The sequence below is a fragment of the Magnolia sinica genome, chromosome 2 (assembly GCF_029962835.1).
Source record: "Magnolia sinica isolate HGM2019 chromosome 2, MsV1, whole genome shotgun sequence".
Classification (NCBI taxonomy): domain Eukaryota; kingdom Viridiplantae; phylum Streptophyta; class Magnoliopsida; order Magnoliales; family Magnoliaceae; genus Magnolia; species Magnolia sinica.
Genome location: NC_080574.1, coordinates 59,689,673 through 59,706,014, shown reverse-complemented (window position 1 = coordinate 59,706,014; position 16,342 = coordinate 59,689,673). Strand labels below are relative to the sequence as shown.

General features: G+C 42.6%; 1 protein-coding gene across 1 annotated transcript in view; it reads left to right on the top strand.

The window, feature by feature from the left end:
* The window catches only part of LOC131225600 (GDSL esterase/lipase EXL3-like), a 35,316-nt gene extending 19,466 nt beyond the window's left edge, over positions 1-15,850 (top strand). Inside the window, exons 3-4 of the mRNA XM_058221156.1 lie at positions 13,498-13,731; positions 15,406-15,850. Of these exons, the coding sequence (XP_058077139.1) occupies positions 13,498-13,731; positions 15,406-15,741 (570 nt within the window). The 3' untranslated portion in view covers positions 15,742-15,850. The remainder of the gene's footprint in view (positions 1-13,497; positions 13,732-15,405) is intronic.
* Positions 15,851-16,342: the final 492 nt, after the last annotated feature.

The window sequence follows — 16,342 nt, the reverse complement described above, 5'->3', positions numbered from 1 at the left end:
GTCCTTTTCAAGCTAAGGTACCTTCCTCATATCAACTCCCATACAATGATCCATTCTAGGGTCGTCAGTCCTAGACAATCTCATACGATCATATGGTTTTAGGTCGCTGCAAAGGGCTCGTCACCAATCAATGCATGCCTATCATACCTTAGTCACCACCCTAAGGCTCGTCGCCTCAATGCAGTATCAAGGTATGCTCGAGGTCACTACAAAGGGCTCGTCACCAATCAATGTAGGCCGACAGCACGAATATAGTGTCCCATACTACCATAATCGGCTCACGAGTTTGGTGTGCTCACTGGTCACTACGGGGAGGCTCGTCACCCTAGCGTAGGCCAACAGCTCGACCACGGTGTCCCATACTACCATGCCCGACTCATGAGTCTTAGCGGATCAAGGTACAATGGTTAACGGAATTGCATCGGTGAGTTTGGTACCCTAGATTCAAACAATAACGTCCATACATGGTGAACATACATCGGGACAATCGGGTTACTCGACGAACTCGACTAGCACGAGCGTACGTTGAGTTGAACAACATAGAGTGCGCAAACACTCCGTGTGGCCAAACCACTGCCAACAACCCTAATACGACTCGGTTTCGTCAAACACGTCGTACGTGGTGAAACAACCTCAGCCACGAACTCAAGGTTTGTTACCGAATTCCTGGACTATTTCATAGTCCCAAACACATTCAATTTTAATAGATATTCATATAATGGAACAACAATTCTAATCATGCAATATGGAAGCATTTGATGAATATCAACTTAACATGGATTTACACATAAGTAGTACTTGAAGTTAAACAACAAAGAATGTAAATTGCATGTAGGAAATCATACACACCAATAGGAGAGTTGAGAATCTCTTCTCAATGCCTGTAAACAGAATAATATATTACACGCTAGATCATTCAGACATTTCTACAAACATACATATTCCAACATACATGACGTATGTTGGTGATAAAACACATTTGGATAATTCCTTTCGCCAAGGAGTTGATGCACATACAACTAGCATAAATACACGACAATTAATCATGGCAAACACATGCTCGTATTTCAGACGTATACGATACTTTCTACATACACAAGGAATACACAAATCTCAATATATCTCATATATATCAGAAATGCAATATAAACATTGCATTTGACATGTGAAATTATACCCTCAACAATAATAAACCATTAACCAACATTGAAAGCCTTGAAAACCATAACCTATACAAATATAGTCCTCACCTTAAACCAGAAAATGCGCACAGATCTGATTCAGACGATAAGTCTTCGTCAACGGCGACTAGATAACCTAAGGCATGAATAGAAATGAGCTACATCAACACTTAGACTATTCTAAGCTCTAAAACAGACTAGGGTTTGATTGACTTACCCAAGAATGAACTTAGAATCACCGGAATAACGATTCAGAAGTGATGGTTTAGGGATGCAGAGTAACAAGGAAGAATCTCAAGATGATTCACCAACTTCTCTCTCACTTTCTCTCTTTTCCTCTCTCTTTCTTAGCTAGGGTTAGAAAATTCGTATGGAATAGAGAGTGAGGGTTTTAAGGTCTTTATATAGGCCTAACATTGATGAAAATAGCCCCAGGGCCAAGGTATACTTAGGTTATAACCAAATCAGGTCTAATTCGATCTAATGGAGCACTTCTGGTGGTCCTTTTTCCACGTGCGGTTGGACTTAAGCTCACTGACCATGGATCTAGGTCAGTCTGAGTTTTTGTACCGATCGAATTTATAGATTAGTTGTGGCAGACAAATCTCCATTCAACGGTCATCGAAACTCGATCAGGTCCACAAGCACTACGACATGCCAGGGTCATCTTCCCTGATCCGAGGGTGAAATTGGTTCAGAATCCAATGGTCAGAAAGCTTAGAATCGACACGTAAGCGACACGACTCAGATTTCACAAAATTATATTTAATTTCTCAGCTTTCTCACACTCTTTACTCCGGACTTAAGCAAATCGACCCAAGACATCATCTGGACTTAATTTTTGAGGTGATGGTCAAGCCCAACCAGGAGATCATAAATGTCTAAGATCATCGCTATTAGACTTTTGACGCGCGGTCCAGGTCCGATACAAAGTTTCCAAGTACTCCCAAGAGCAACTGGATTTAGCGTTGAATCCTAGATTTCAAGGCAACATAGCATTAACGATTCTACAGGTTTTGGGTCCTGCAGATCAAATTTAAAGTGATTGATGCTAATTTCACAAGCAATCGAGTTTAGCGCTAATTAACTCACATTAAAATTCTAAGAAATTGCCCTAATAGGCGAAATTGCCCCACATGAGCACACGGTATGCGCAGGATTGATACATGATTGGACTGTGTGACTCATGCATCTCGCATTTGTGTGACATGACCACCGTACGCCCTAGCGACATCAGGGCCATAGCCTCCACAGGTATTTTGTGGATGGCCAGATGGGACATCAGAAATCTATTCTACATGGGGTGCTATAGATATCCCTGGGTGAAAGTCCCTAAACCCTCTTGGTTCCAGAGGTTGCTTTAACGTCTAGACCGAGTGGATGCATGAGCGCATGAGGGCCATATACCGTTAGGCCGCGTCTTCCACTGTGTCGTCGTCGGTTGGAAGGGGGTACGGCCTTACTTGCCCGAGAAGAGGAGGCAAAGCTAGGCTGAGTTTGACCAGTTCGAGGAATAGGTCCGCTATCGATGAGCCGGACCCGATATTGGTAGGCGGATAGTGACGTTTCTTCCACTCACCTGGTTGAGCGCGATGAGGCAGCAATCTTGTTTAGAGTGTACTAGACCCCGGTAATTTTTCAGAGAGGAACCGTACTGATTTGTGAACTTATTGAGTAGGAGTTGCATACTCATTCATTCATTTATTTACTATCTACTTGGGTTGGTGGTGCGCAACTAATTGTTGTGTACCTTCGCATGGTCGGGATTTCGGTTGGGCGCACCACTAACCCTGAGACTAAGAGTTTACCACATTGAGTCCGATTATCCAAATTTAGGTATGGGACTGGTTTGGATAGAAATCCCTTGTGATAGACCCGTAGCTTGTGATACTACGTACTACCATCCCAACTTCACGCTTCGCTTGGTCATTTCATTCACATCACATATTGCATTACATCCTCAACACATAGTATTTAGCTTACTACCTCCGCATTGCATAGCTAATCTACATTCCTTCATCAATATATGATATTGGTTTATTATATTTTGCATCACATAGCCTGGATAAGGTGATGGTATTTATGGGCCTATTAACATGTCTTCGCATTACTCTATATCGTATGATTTATAAACTTGCTAGTATTTTTGATATTGTAAGCTTTATGGGCTTGTTAGTATTTTCGCTTACTCGATTATCGTATATTGCTTACGGGCACTTACCTTGTGCACACACTTTCACTACCCACTAAGCTTTATATAAACATGCATGATAGATGGAAAAAGTGGCGCTGGTCGCGGCGGCGTTGAGCTTGGAGCGTGCGGTGGACTTCTAGAAGTTTTGATTTTTGACATATATATTTCCCTTTCATTGTATTCAAATGTTTATATTAGTGGATATGTGATGATGATGATGTTGTTCTTGTGATTTTGGTATACTTGTGGTTATGCTTCTTATGAGACAAATGCACGTTGGAAAATCCTCCTTGTAGGATCCCAGGATCGGAATTTGGCGCATGCGTGCTGGCAGCTGAGAATGGGGTACTACGGAGGCTGACACGCACGACCGTTAGATGAAGATCGCTTAGGGAGTGCAGGGGAGGGCATGCATCATTTATACATACCATTCTTGCATTAATCTGAGTACTTAGGGATGTCTGATTGTATTGTTTTATCATTACTACTTGACTGAATTGATAATATGTTAACCTTTGCTTTATTGTTCCACTAAGTTGATCACTCACTCCCACGTTACGGGACGGTGTTTTAAACACCAACCAGACCCTGTTTTAGTTTCAGATAATGACGATGCTTACGAAGCGGAGCCAGACTTTTATGATGATGAGGAGGGTTTCTCCAATATGCAGCTATCAGGCGGGTCTATGTAGACCATGTTCTGATCGACGGGGTTACAGGGATGCTGATTAGATGCCATTACACTTGTTATTTTGCACTTTTGGAACACCATGTATATTCATTTTATCCATTTTTGGAGTATACATGTATATATTTAACTTAGAATCATGTTCACACTCTGAAGACTTATAACAGTTTATATATTTTATATATTTATCACAGTCTTCCGCTTGCGAAGTTAACTGTCTCTGGATTATGATATGTTGTTTTGGTATAATCTCATTCATGTTTTATGCACTAACATGGACAACATCAAATCAGCATTATGTATATTGCATAAGTGATGCGTTGGAACTCAGGAGCTGAGCTTCTTCTCGACCCCCGATTTTTGGAACCCATGCCCTACTACTTCCCAAGTCCCGAACTCGAGTCACGACAGCTTTCTCGCCACTCGTCAGACTTGGTGAACAGTTAGTGGACTTCCCGAACGCTAAACCCAGCTCATGTTGGGGCGTTTTTATTTTTTTATTTTTGGAATGGTTAATCTAATTAGGCAGTTACGCATTTTATATATGGTATTAACGCATATCCTATAAACGAACTTGTTCAATATGTCACACATATGATAGTGCACCAGCTCAACAATGAGAAAAGAATTACATGATCCATGGGGAGTGTTTGGCTACTAACCCCAACACCATCCACCTAGCTTGTGTCAAAGCTCTATGGGCCCCACCATGACCTATATGTTTTATCCATTACGTCCATCCATTTTTTTCAGATCATTTTAGGGCATGAGCCCAAAAATGAGGCATATCTAAATCTCAGTAGGACCACACCACAAGAAACAATATCTATTGAATGTCCACCATTGAAAACGTTTTAGCCACAGAAGTTTTGGATCAAGCTAACATTTGTGTTTTCCCTTCATCCAGACCTCTATACCCTTATCAACAGGTTTGATGGAAAATAAATATTACAGTTGGCCCTATGAAGATTTTAATGGTGAAAATTCAATCAACACTATTTTCCTGTGGTGTGGTCTACATGAGATTTGGCTCTGCCTCAGTCACATCCTGTAAACCCAAGCCGACTCAAAAGGAGACCTATGTCATTGCGACCACGGCATCGCCGCGGTTTCGACGACGCGTCTCGTGCGTCAATGCGATGCTCAGATTATGAGATTCGGCCCGTGCATTATCTAAGTCGTTGATCGCTTGATCGTGGGACCCACCTACCCCTATTGTTGTACTTCCCTAAAAAAAATAATAATAATAATTACTATGATGTCACCCTAAGGGTGACATCACCCTACCCTACTACCTTACCTTCCCTTTTCCCCATAAGTCAAACTCATTAATTCCCATTACCTCACCATCCCTCTCTCCCATCACTCCCTTACATCATTTCTCTCTTTCACTTCTCTCCATTCCAAGCAATCCCTCCATGGAGCAACCCACGTCCATGGCTCCCATGAGAGAGCTAGTGTGGCCCACTTCCCTATCTCCCATCTCCACCATCCAATGATCATCTCCACCATTGAAATTGTTTCTTTGGGGCTCTATCATGCATTGGCGGAAGAAGGAAGAAGAGATCTTGAGGTGGGTGCTTCTCTCTCTCTGTCTCATTTTTTTTGTGTGATGTATGGCCCACTCGGATGGACCCCACCTTGATGTATGTCTTATCCAAACCACCCAAGTCATGTGGACTCTACCTTATGGTGGCAAAAAAAAAATAATATATATATATATAGAAGTATATGATGGATTCAAATCAAGTGGGTCACGTTGATGTGGGACCCACCTTGATGAAATGCTGGCCGACGTACACGTGGGACCCACTAGGATGCCCATGAACAGCTCTGCCGTCCAGCGTCCCTGGACGCTGGACGTGCGGCAGGAGTGGCTACCACGGAGTACGTGTACTGGCATGGGCGGTCTGGCAGCCAAAAGAAAATTTTTTCTTTTAGAGTTTGGGGTGGGCCACTCATGCAGGCCCCACCTTGATGTATGTAGATAATCCACGCCGTCTATTCCGTTGTTCAACTCATTTTAGGCGTTGAGCCGAAAAATGAGTCCAATCTGATAATTGACTGGGCCATACCATAGGAAATATTAGTATTACCGTTAAAATCCACATTAACTCTCCTATTCGTCAAAAATACATCCCATATTGGTCTCATTTGGTTGATCGGGGGCCGTAGGATCCAATGGACGGGTTGGATTTTTCAGATACGGGCTCTATACATGCAAAACCATGAAATTTAAATAAAAAAAAAAAAAACCAAAGCAATGGAGCAGCGTCAGCTGCTGCTGTCAGCGCTGCTGCTCGCTGACGGACGGGCGGACTGGGCTGGGACCACGGGTCCCAGCCGTGGACCCCACCATGATGTGTTTTGCATATCCACACCGTCCATTTTGTAGGTGCTTAGGGTAGTGAGCCTCCCTCCAAATTTCAGCCATATATGTGGCTCAGGTGGCCCACACGGCAAGAAATAGTGGGATTGAATGTCTGCCATTAGAACTCATTTGAGGTTTTCACCTGGGTTTTAGATTAATATGAAATTTATTTTTTTCTTTCATTCAGGCCGTCCAGAGACGCTGGACGCTGCCACTACATGGCTTCACACACACACACACGTACATGTATATATGTATATATAATACATATAATATATTATATTATATATTATATAATTACTGTGGTTGGTTGGCCACTGTTACTGTGGACCCACCTGTTTCCTCCATGCCATCCGCCTATATGGGACCCACCATGATGCATGTGTTGCACGCAAACCATCCAACCTTTTTGGACAAGCTCATTTTAAGCCTTGAAACGGAATAAGACAGATACATTTATCAAGTGGACCAATCTATGTATCAAGTGGACCACACGGCAATGTGAGCATTGAAATATCTACCACTGAAATCACCTTGATATTCATAAGGCCCATTTGAGGAGGCCCACCTTGATGAATTTGTGGCCTATTGCTGAGGCCCACCTTGATATTTATAAGGCCCATTTGAGGAGGCCCATCTTGATGTATTTATGGCATGTTGCTGGGGCTCACCTTGATATTTATGAGGCTCATTGTGATGTATTAGGGCCCATTTAGTAAAGCCCATTGTAATGTGTTAGGGCCCGTGGATTAAGGCCCATTGTGATATATTTGAGGCCCATGGGTTGACGCCCATTGTGATATATTTGGGCCCATGGGTTAGGCCCATGATGATGTATAAAGGCCTGTGGGTTGAGGCCCATTTGATGTATTTAAGGCCCATAGGTCGAGGCCCAATGGGATGTACATGAGGCCCATTGAGTGTGATTCCACCATGGTTTGTGTAATGATATTTATGGCGGCCATGCCTTGGAAGCAATGTTGGTTTGACGTTCACATTGTAAGAATAATGTTGGTTAAATGTCCGCATTATAACCCTCCCTAGGGCCCATTGATAAGCCCATGTTTGTTGTGTATGAGGCCCCTACGCAGGGCCCATCTGTAATGTATATTAGACCCAGGTGTAGGGCTCACCCATTATGCATTAAGGCCCATGGGTTGAGGCCCATTGTGTATATTTCCAACCCAGATGTATTCAAGGCCCTTGGGTTAAGGCCCATCGAAATGTATTTAGAGCCCATGAGCAGAGCCCACCTCATATATTCCATCCTAACCGTCCAAATCATAGAGGACTAGCCTCGATGTATGTTTTATCCACACCGTCTGTGGGACGTGTGACCCACTAGATGTATGCATGCTATATCCACACTAACCATCTATTAGGGCCCATCTGTTGCATGTACAGGGCCTACCTATTGTGCATTGTGCTGCCAATTGGTGCAACCCACTTGATGTGTACGAGGCCCATTAGGGCGGCCCATTGATGCAAGGCCTATTGTGACATGTATTGGGCCCATGACGCGTGACCCATTTGATGCGTATAAGACCCATGGGTAGGGCCCACATATTATGTATTTGAAGCCCATGAGCAGAGCCCACCTGAGGTTTATATATGGGCCCCATTAATGTGGCCCACTTGTATTTGAAGCCCACGGGTTGCGGCCCATGGGTCGTGGCCCATTGTGATATATACTCGGCCCATACGTCGTGGCCCATTGAGATGTGATTCCGACCCATTTAGTGAGGCCATTGTGAAATATTCCTACTCTTGTGATGAGGCCCATTGAGATGTATTTATGGCCCATTGATGCGGCCCACTTGTTGAATTGGGGCCCATTGGTGTGGCCCAATGATGCGACCCACCGTGATGTGTATATTAGGCCCAATGGTGCGGCCCAATGTATCGACCCACCGTGATGTGTAGGTCCACGTGCTGTATGTGTAAGGCCCACCTGTGATGACTGTTTGAGGCCCACTTGTTGGATATTTGGGCCCATCTTATGTTTGACTCTATGTGGACCACTCCTTGGGAGCAATGTTGGTTAAATATCCACATTTGCTGGGCAGTGATGGTTGGATGTCCACATTGTGACCCTTCCTTAGGCCTTATCAGGCCCATTCTCATCATTCTCTTAGTGGGTTAACCCAAATAAGTGGGCCCCATTTACCACGGACGGATGGCTCCATGCTACCAGATTTGATATAACCACGGCCGAGGGCTGATCTTTGTATTATGGTTGATCAAATGTTCATCTATGGACCCAGTCTTGTCTATATGACTGGTCGTCGGTGTTGATTATCGATGCTGATTGTCGGTACTAATTATCGATGTAGATTATCAGTGTCGATTTGTCGAGACCGATTGTCGAGACCTATATGATGTATATGTGACCTGTAGTTGAGGGCCATTGTGATATGTATTAAGCCTATGATGCATGGTCCATTTGATGTATTCAAGACCCATGTGTAGGGCCCACATGTCCTGTATTTGAGGCCCATGGGTAAGGCCCATTGTGATGTATTCATGACCCATGGGCAAGGCCCATCGTGATATGTATTAGGCCCATGAGCAGGGACCACCTGTTGTGTATATGTGACCCTTGAGTAAGACCCATTGTGTTGTATATTAGGCCCTTGTGTGAGGCTGTGGTCCCATTATATGTTTGACTCTATGTAGGCCATTCCTTGGGGGCAATGCTGGTTAAATGTCCACATTGTCGAGGTTGATTGTCGATGCCGGTTGTTGATACCGATTATGAGTATGTGACGGCATAGCATCATGATACATGCCCATACGCATCATCTGTATGTTTGTTATGAGATGCGGTTGATCATTGCATATGTCATTGAGCATGTTATTATGAAACTCCCTGATAGGCGGAGGTTATCTCATATAAGCGCGCGGTATGCGTAGGATTGATGCATGACTGGATTGAATGACTCATGCATCTCACATTATGATTACTGCACGCCCTAGCGACATCAGAGTCGTAGCCTCCACAGGCATATCGTGGATGGCCAAATGGGACACCATAAATGTTTAGTTCTAGCATATGGGCGCCATAGATGTCCCTGGGTGAAAATCTCTAAAATTTCGTAGCTAGGAGCTGCCCCAATGTCGAGACCGAGTGGATACGTGGGCGCCCGAGTGCCAAATACCAGGAGGTCGCGTCTCCCACTGTGTCGTGGTCGGTTGGAGGGGGTGTGGCCTTACCCGCCCGAGGGTAGGGGGCAATACTAGGCTGAGTTTGACCAGCTCATGAATGGGTCCGCTATCGACGTGTCGGATAGGTATTGGCAGACTATTGGTCAGGCGGATAGTGAGGTTTCTTATGCTCACTTGGATTGTGCGGCTAGGAGAGCGGCAGTGCCATTTGGAGTGTATTAAACCCCGGTGATGATCCCAGAGATGAACCGTACTGATATGTGGACTTAGTGAGTAGGAGTTGCATACTCATTCATTCATTCATCATTCACTATCCACTCGGGCTGGTGGTGCGCAACTATTTGTTACGTGTACCTTCGCAATGGCAAGGATTTCGGTTGGGGCGCGCGACTAACTTGAGATCAGGAGTTTACCACATTAGGTCTGACTATCCAAATTAGGTATGGGACTAGTTTGGATAGAAGTCCATTGTGATGGACCCCATAGCCTGTGATACTATGTACTACCATCCCGACTTCACACTCTAGCATGGTCATTCCATTTGCACTGCATGTTGAATTACATCCGCAGCATATGGTATGGTTGACGCTATTCAGTTTACTTATCAGGAATGTATATTGCATTGCATCCTCTGCATCTGATATTTGGCTCTCTACGACTCTTCATTTGCATACTGATTTGTATTGTGTATTTAAATATTGTATGATTTATACGCTTATCAATATTTCCGCTTACTCTGTTATCGTGTGATTTATGACTTTGTCAGTATTTCTGTTTACTCTGATAATTCCTGCTCTTGTCAGTATTTCTATTTACTCTGATAATTCCTGCTCTTGTCAGTATTTCTGCTTACCTGATAATTCATGATCTTGTCCGTATACCTGTATTCCGATATTGTACGATTTATGGGTTACCAGTATTTTCGGTACTGTATGATGATGGCATTGTATTGAATACTTGGCACTTATCTTGTGCACACACTTACACCACCCTCTAAGCTTTCTATAAGCTTATGCATGATAGATGCGTGCGGAGCTTTGGTTGCAGTATTGTTGAGCTTGGAGCGTGCGGCGGTCTTATGAGGCTGATTTTCGATTTATGTATTTTTCTTTCACATTGTACTTAAGTGATTATATTAGTAGATATGTGATGATAATGTTGCCTTTGTGATTTGGGTATGCTTGTGGTTATGCTTATTACAAATTGAACGTACATTGTATAAAAAAAAAAAAAAAAAAAAAAAAAAATCCTCCTTGTAGCATCCCAGATCGGAACCGTATGAACGCAACAAGCTAACATTTGTGTTTTCCCTTCATCCAGACCTCTATACCCTTATCAACAGGTTTGATGGAAAATAAATATTACAGTTGGCCCTATGAAGATTTTAATGGTGAAAATTCAATCAACACTATTTTCCTGTGGTGTGGTCTACATGAGATTTGGCTCTGCCTCATTTTTGGGTGCATGACCTAAAAAGACCTAGTAAAGTGGATGGACGGCATGGATAAAACACATACATCATGGTGAAATTGCGGTAATGAGTCGCAACGCGTCTAAGTGCGGAATATGGCGGAGCTATAGAGTGTAGATTAAGTCCTAAAGGGGGGGGGGGGAGTGATTAGGACCAATTTTAAAAATTATGCCAATCTAAAATTCTGATTGCTTAACTTAAATTAATTTGCAATTAAGCTAAACAATGTAATATAACTCTAAAGGCTTCCAAGCCAATAGATGGTTCAATCACATAGGCTACACTAGATATGCAAGTTAAGCAACTAGCTTATATAAGATAATGTATATGAGTGTGTGGGATATGATTCTAGTTAATCTTAAACATTCATCTAATCATGCATCATATTTTAACATTTAAGACCCATAAACATAATTAAGTAAATGCACAAATAGCAATCTCAAACACGATCATATATAGTGGTTCAGCTACGTGCCTACTCCACTCTTGGCATCCACATTCAATTCCAGAGTTCACCGGATTTCACTATTGAAGGTTTTAAATTAGGTTCACCTCAAACCTGTACGGCCCTACATAAGGACTCTACAATTTATGCCCTACACAAGAGCAAAGGTCCTAATCCCGAGCCTTATAGTTTAGGCCACACAAGCCAAAGTCCTAATCCTGAACTTAAGATTTATGCTCTACACAAGAGTAAGGGTCCTACTCCCGAACCCAGCAATTTAAGCCATATGGGCCAAGGTTCTAATCCCGAACCTTCGTTTAGGCCCACCGGCCAAGGTCTTAATCTCAAACCTTTTTTTAGACCCACCGGCCAAGGTTCTAATCTTGAACATTCATTTAGACCCACCAGCCAAGGTCCCACATAAGGCACTTACGTTTAGGCGCATAGGCCAAGGTCCTACACTAGGCATCTAATCGAGTTTGTGGATAACAAATTCTTAACCTCAATCTTTCACAAGGAAGGAGGCTAACCTTTGGACTCCTAACAAACACTTACTTGTCAGATTGAGTCCTTTTTTGTAGCTCCTCTTGGGTTGCTTGATCTTCGCTCTCCCATGCTTCAATCAGCTCCCAAATACTCCCCGATCATGTTATCACTGCTTCACCAAGGTTTTAACTCCACGATCAATATTCTTACATTTGATTCTTCTTCAAGATGACCAAGGTGATGGGAGTGGGTTGAATCTCCTACAACTAATGGAAATTTGTTTATCCTAGATAATTCAACCAATGGATACTCTAGAGTATCATAGAGACTATACATATACCTATTAGGTTGGTCTCAATACTCTAGAGAAGACATGAGATCATGCTCTTCCTTAATAGAAGCATGGAATGCTTATTGAGTGATGAATCATAAGGAAAAGGATATGAATCTTAATGGAAAAGAGGTTTAAGCTATAGATTAGGCTTGCGATGCACTAGAGTCTCTAAAATGCCCTAATTCATCCATTTTGCAAGTTTCTATAAGCCGCTTTTATAAAGAAAAAGTTTCAACATATAAAAAATGACTAGTTTACAGTGCTATCGAAGATACTTTCGGTATCACCGAACTTGCTTCGGTGGTACCGAATTATATTTCGGTGGTACCGAAATATATCTTGAAGTCGCTGGATAAAAACAGTCACTTTCGATGGTAGCTTCGATGGCACATTCTGCTACTTAAATTGGACAGATTTTCTTGTTAAAGTTCTTTATCCTTTAAATCTTCAACAACATCATTCTTCTTTAAGCCAACTCTAGAATGATGGAAAATATGAACCTAGAATGGATTGAATAGATGATCTAAGTGGGTTTTCCTATTTGGGTCCAAATCATCTAGAGGTTAATGAGTTGTTTTGGAGCAAGGGCTAGGATCACTAAGGCCACTTGTTTACATGTTCTTGCCACCTTGATGCTTTTGCTCCGTTGTGTCTTCGGTCTTCACATTTTAAGGGCTCAACCAACTTTACGATACAACGACTCACGTGATTGACAAACTAGGGTACAAAAATGAGTGCACTAACACATGGTGGGGCCCATAGAGCTTTGACATCATCTAGCTTGTTGGTGTTGGGTTCACTAGCCAAACCTCGTCCGATCCTGAGGCATCGACATTAGACAGAAGGGCAATGGTGATGCAGACAGTTGAATTTATGGGCAATAAGGCCAATATACGAATCTCGGAAAGCAATATTGATGGAAGAATTCTCAAGGCATGGTTGGCGGCCAATAAACATGCGGTCGAAAAGAAAACATGGTAATGGCCCACCTTTAATGCGAAGATGGAAAAAGATTTGATGGCCCATATATTCCAAGAGAGAAATTTTGGGACATACGCTATCCATAACTGGGCCCATCCATTAAACGGTGTGGATCATGTATAATGTTTGGGAAAACGTCTTCTTTTCCGCTCTACTTATATTTCATGCGTGGTACTTGCAGTCAGTGATTCCTGTGTGGAAGCAGTTGGAGTGGTTGGGAGAATGCCTGAAGAGAATGACGGAGGAGGTTGGAGAGGACAGAGTGGAGGAAATAGTGGCCCACTCTTTGTACGGTGTGATCTTGGGGAGCAACGATTTGCTAGTCACGTACTTCTCCACGCACTTTAGAAAAGTGCAGTATGAACCTCCGGCGTACGTTAGGTTACTGGTGGATGCTGCGTCTAACGTAGTTAAGGTAAAAATAAATGTGGATGGACCATCGGGAGGCTTCAGTTGGGAAGTGGATCGCGAATACTCAAGTCTACTTAGTAAATTCTGCGGGTCCCACTGTGATGTATGTATCTTATCCACGCCGTCCATCCATTTTACCAGCTCATTTTACTACGTGATTCTAAAAATGAATCATATCCAAAGCTCAAGTGGACCACACCACAGGAAAAAGTGGAGATACTGACGTACACCGTTGAGACTTTCCTAGGGTCCACAGTGTTGTTTATTTGTCATCCAACCTATTCACAAGGTAACATAAACATGGATGAAGGGAAAACACAAATATCAACTCCATCCAAAACTTGTGGTCCCCACGAAGTTTCAATGGTAGCCGTTCAATTCACACTATTTCATCTGTTAAAACGGATGGACAGTGTGGATAAGACACATACATCAAGGTGGACCCCACAGAGTTTTCTCAGTACGCAACTGAGTTATCCTGTACGCAGTCCGCTTGCCTCCGGTTGCAATTTCCCACGGCCCTCCTTACGGGAGGCCGAGCGAGACTCGCTACTGAAGTGACGTCACCAAGTTCGGTGGGTGCCACTATGATGTATTTTTTGTATCCACACCGTCCATCCATTTGGAGAGACCATTTTAAGGCATGATCCAAAGAATGAGTTAGATCCAAATCCCTAGTGGACCCAACCACACAAAAAAGTGGAGAGAGTGACGCCCACTATTAAAAACTTATAAGGGGAACAAAAGTTTTTAATCAAGATGATATCTGTGTTTTACCTTCTTTAATGTCTGTGTTAACTCATGAACAGGTTGGATCTGAGATAAACATCACAGTGGACCTTAAGAAGGTTTCAACGGTGGGCGTCACTCTCTCCACTGTTTTCTGTGGTGGGTTCCACTATAGCTTTGGATCTACCTCGTTCTTTTGATCATGCCCTAAAATGATCTCTCCAAATGGATGAATGGTGTCGATACAAAACATACATCATGTGGGACCCACAGAACTTGGTGACGTCACTTGGAACTGGTCTATCTGTGAGCTGGGCCAGTCTATTTGGTTAATGGGCTGACCCACTTCTGATGCAGGGTTGATCCGTGGGTTGAGGTCAGGTTAGAAAGCATGGCCCATTTAATTAAAATGAGTTCAGCACTGGTTGAACCATATAGCTTAAAATGGGCTGGGCCTATTGTGATCAACCGACTAGGCCCAAAAATTTGAAACAAGTTATATACGCACAAATGATGCATATATGTATTTTTATGTATCCATTAACTAATCAGGGTGAGTTTGACCTTGAACTACATATTCAATTCTTAAATTTCAGAGCTGGAAAACAAATATTCCGGGCTCAGGCTGACAACCTTCAGGCCTGAGTGAGTAGGGCTTATTCACAGACCTACAAACAGATGGTTCGAAATATAGAAGATTCATTGTGTTTTTACTATTGATGGTTATGTTTAGAGGCTGTTGATAAACTTTTAGGACCGTTGGATCCATACTACTTCACAGCGGCTCATCATCAATGGCTAGACCAATCTGATGGACGTCCAGATCAAGTTTCTGTTGCCCATATGTTAAACACGCGCCAGTTGCACCCTACTATGGTGCAAATGGGTTGCTTGAGATGTTTTCCCTTCAGTTTATCCTTGCTGAATGATAACATCTTAGTTTTGTCAGGAATTATATGGCATGGGAGCTCGGAAGATCGCGGTTGTTGGGTCCCCACCATTGGGTTGTCTCCCTTTTCAAAGAACAGTGGGAGGAGGAGCACTTAGAGAGTGTGATGAGTCCGTGAACAATGCTTCTATGATCTACAACAGTCAGCTCTCAAAGGCTATAAAGTCACTTGCTGCTCAGCTTGAAGGCTCCAAGGTAGTCTATGTGGACATCTACACCCTCATGTTCGACATCATCAACCACCCCCAAAATTACGGTAATTCAAATCCAAGTAACTTACCATCTTTGTTTCGAATCCAAATTAGGCAGGTTTGGTGTTTGGCTCAAATTCAATAGTTACTCCCTACGCGAATCAAACCAAACGTCTTGTGAACCAATTAAGATTGGCTATCTATGCAGCCACCGATTACACAAAATCAATTGATTAGTTTGGGGGATGTGGGTTATACTTAGTTCTTTTTACCTCTAGAGAAATGGTTTTTAATTAAGCTCATGATAGTTTATATTGCTCAATATTAAGGTTATCTAACTTTTTTTAAAATATATATATATATATATATATATATATATATATATATATAAGTAAATTAGGCCGTAGCTAATGAATTTAATAATATAAAAGTATTTACAATTGCCAAAAGAAAAATAAAACATAAGAAAATAAAAGGGATAACTAAAGATAAAATATTTGTTGTCTAGTAAAATAGTAGGCTTCATAGGAAAAGACCATCGTCAAGCACGGAAGCTAGATCACTTGCTTAGCTGCTTCATGGCAAGATGGTCATTGAGAAAGACATTTCCTTTGTCACATGACTAGGCTTTGTTATGGGAGACAATCATGGTTCGCGAGAAGTGGATGGACATCTATTCGTCTCTCGACTAGCTTCATTGTGGCAACTGCGTATTTATTGCACAAATCTGGGTTGTATGACAAGAT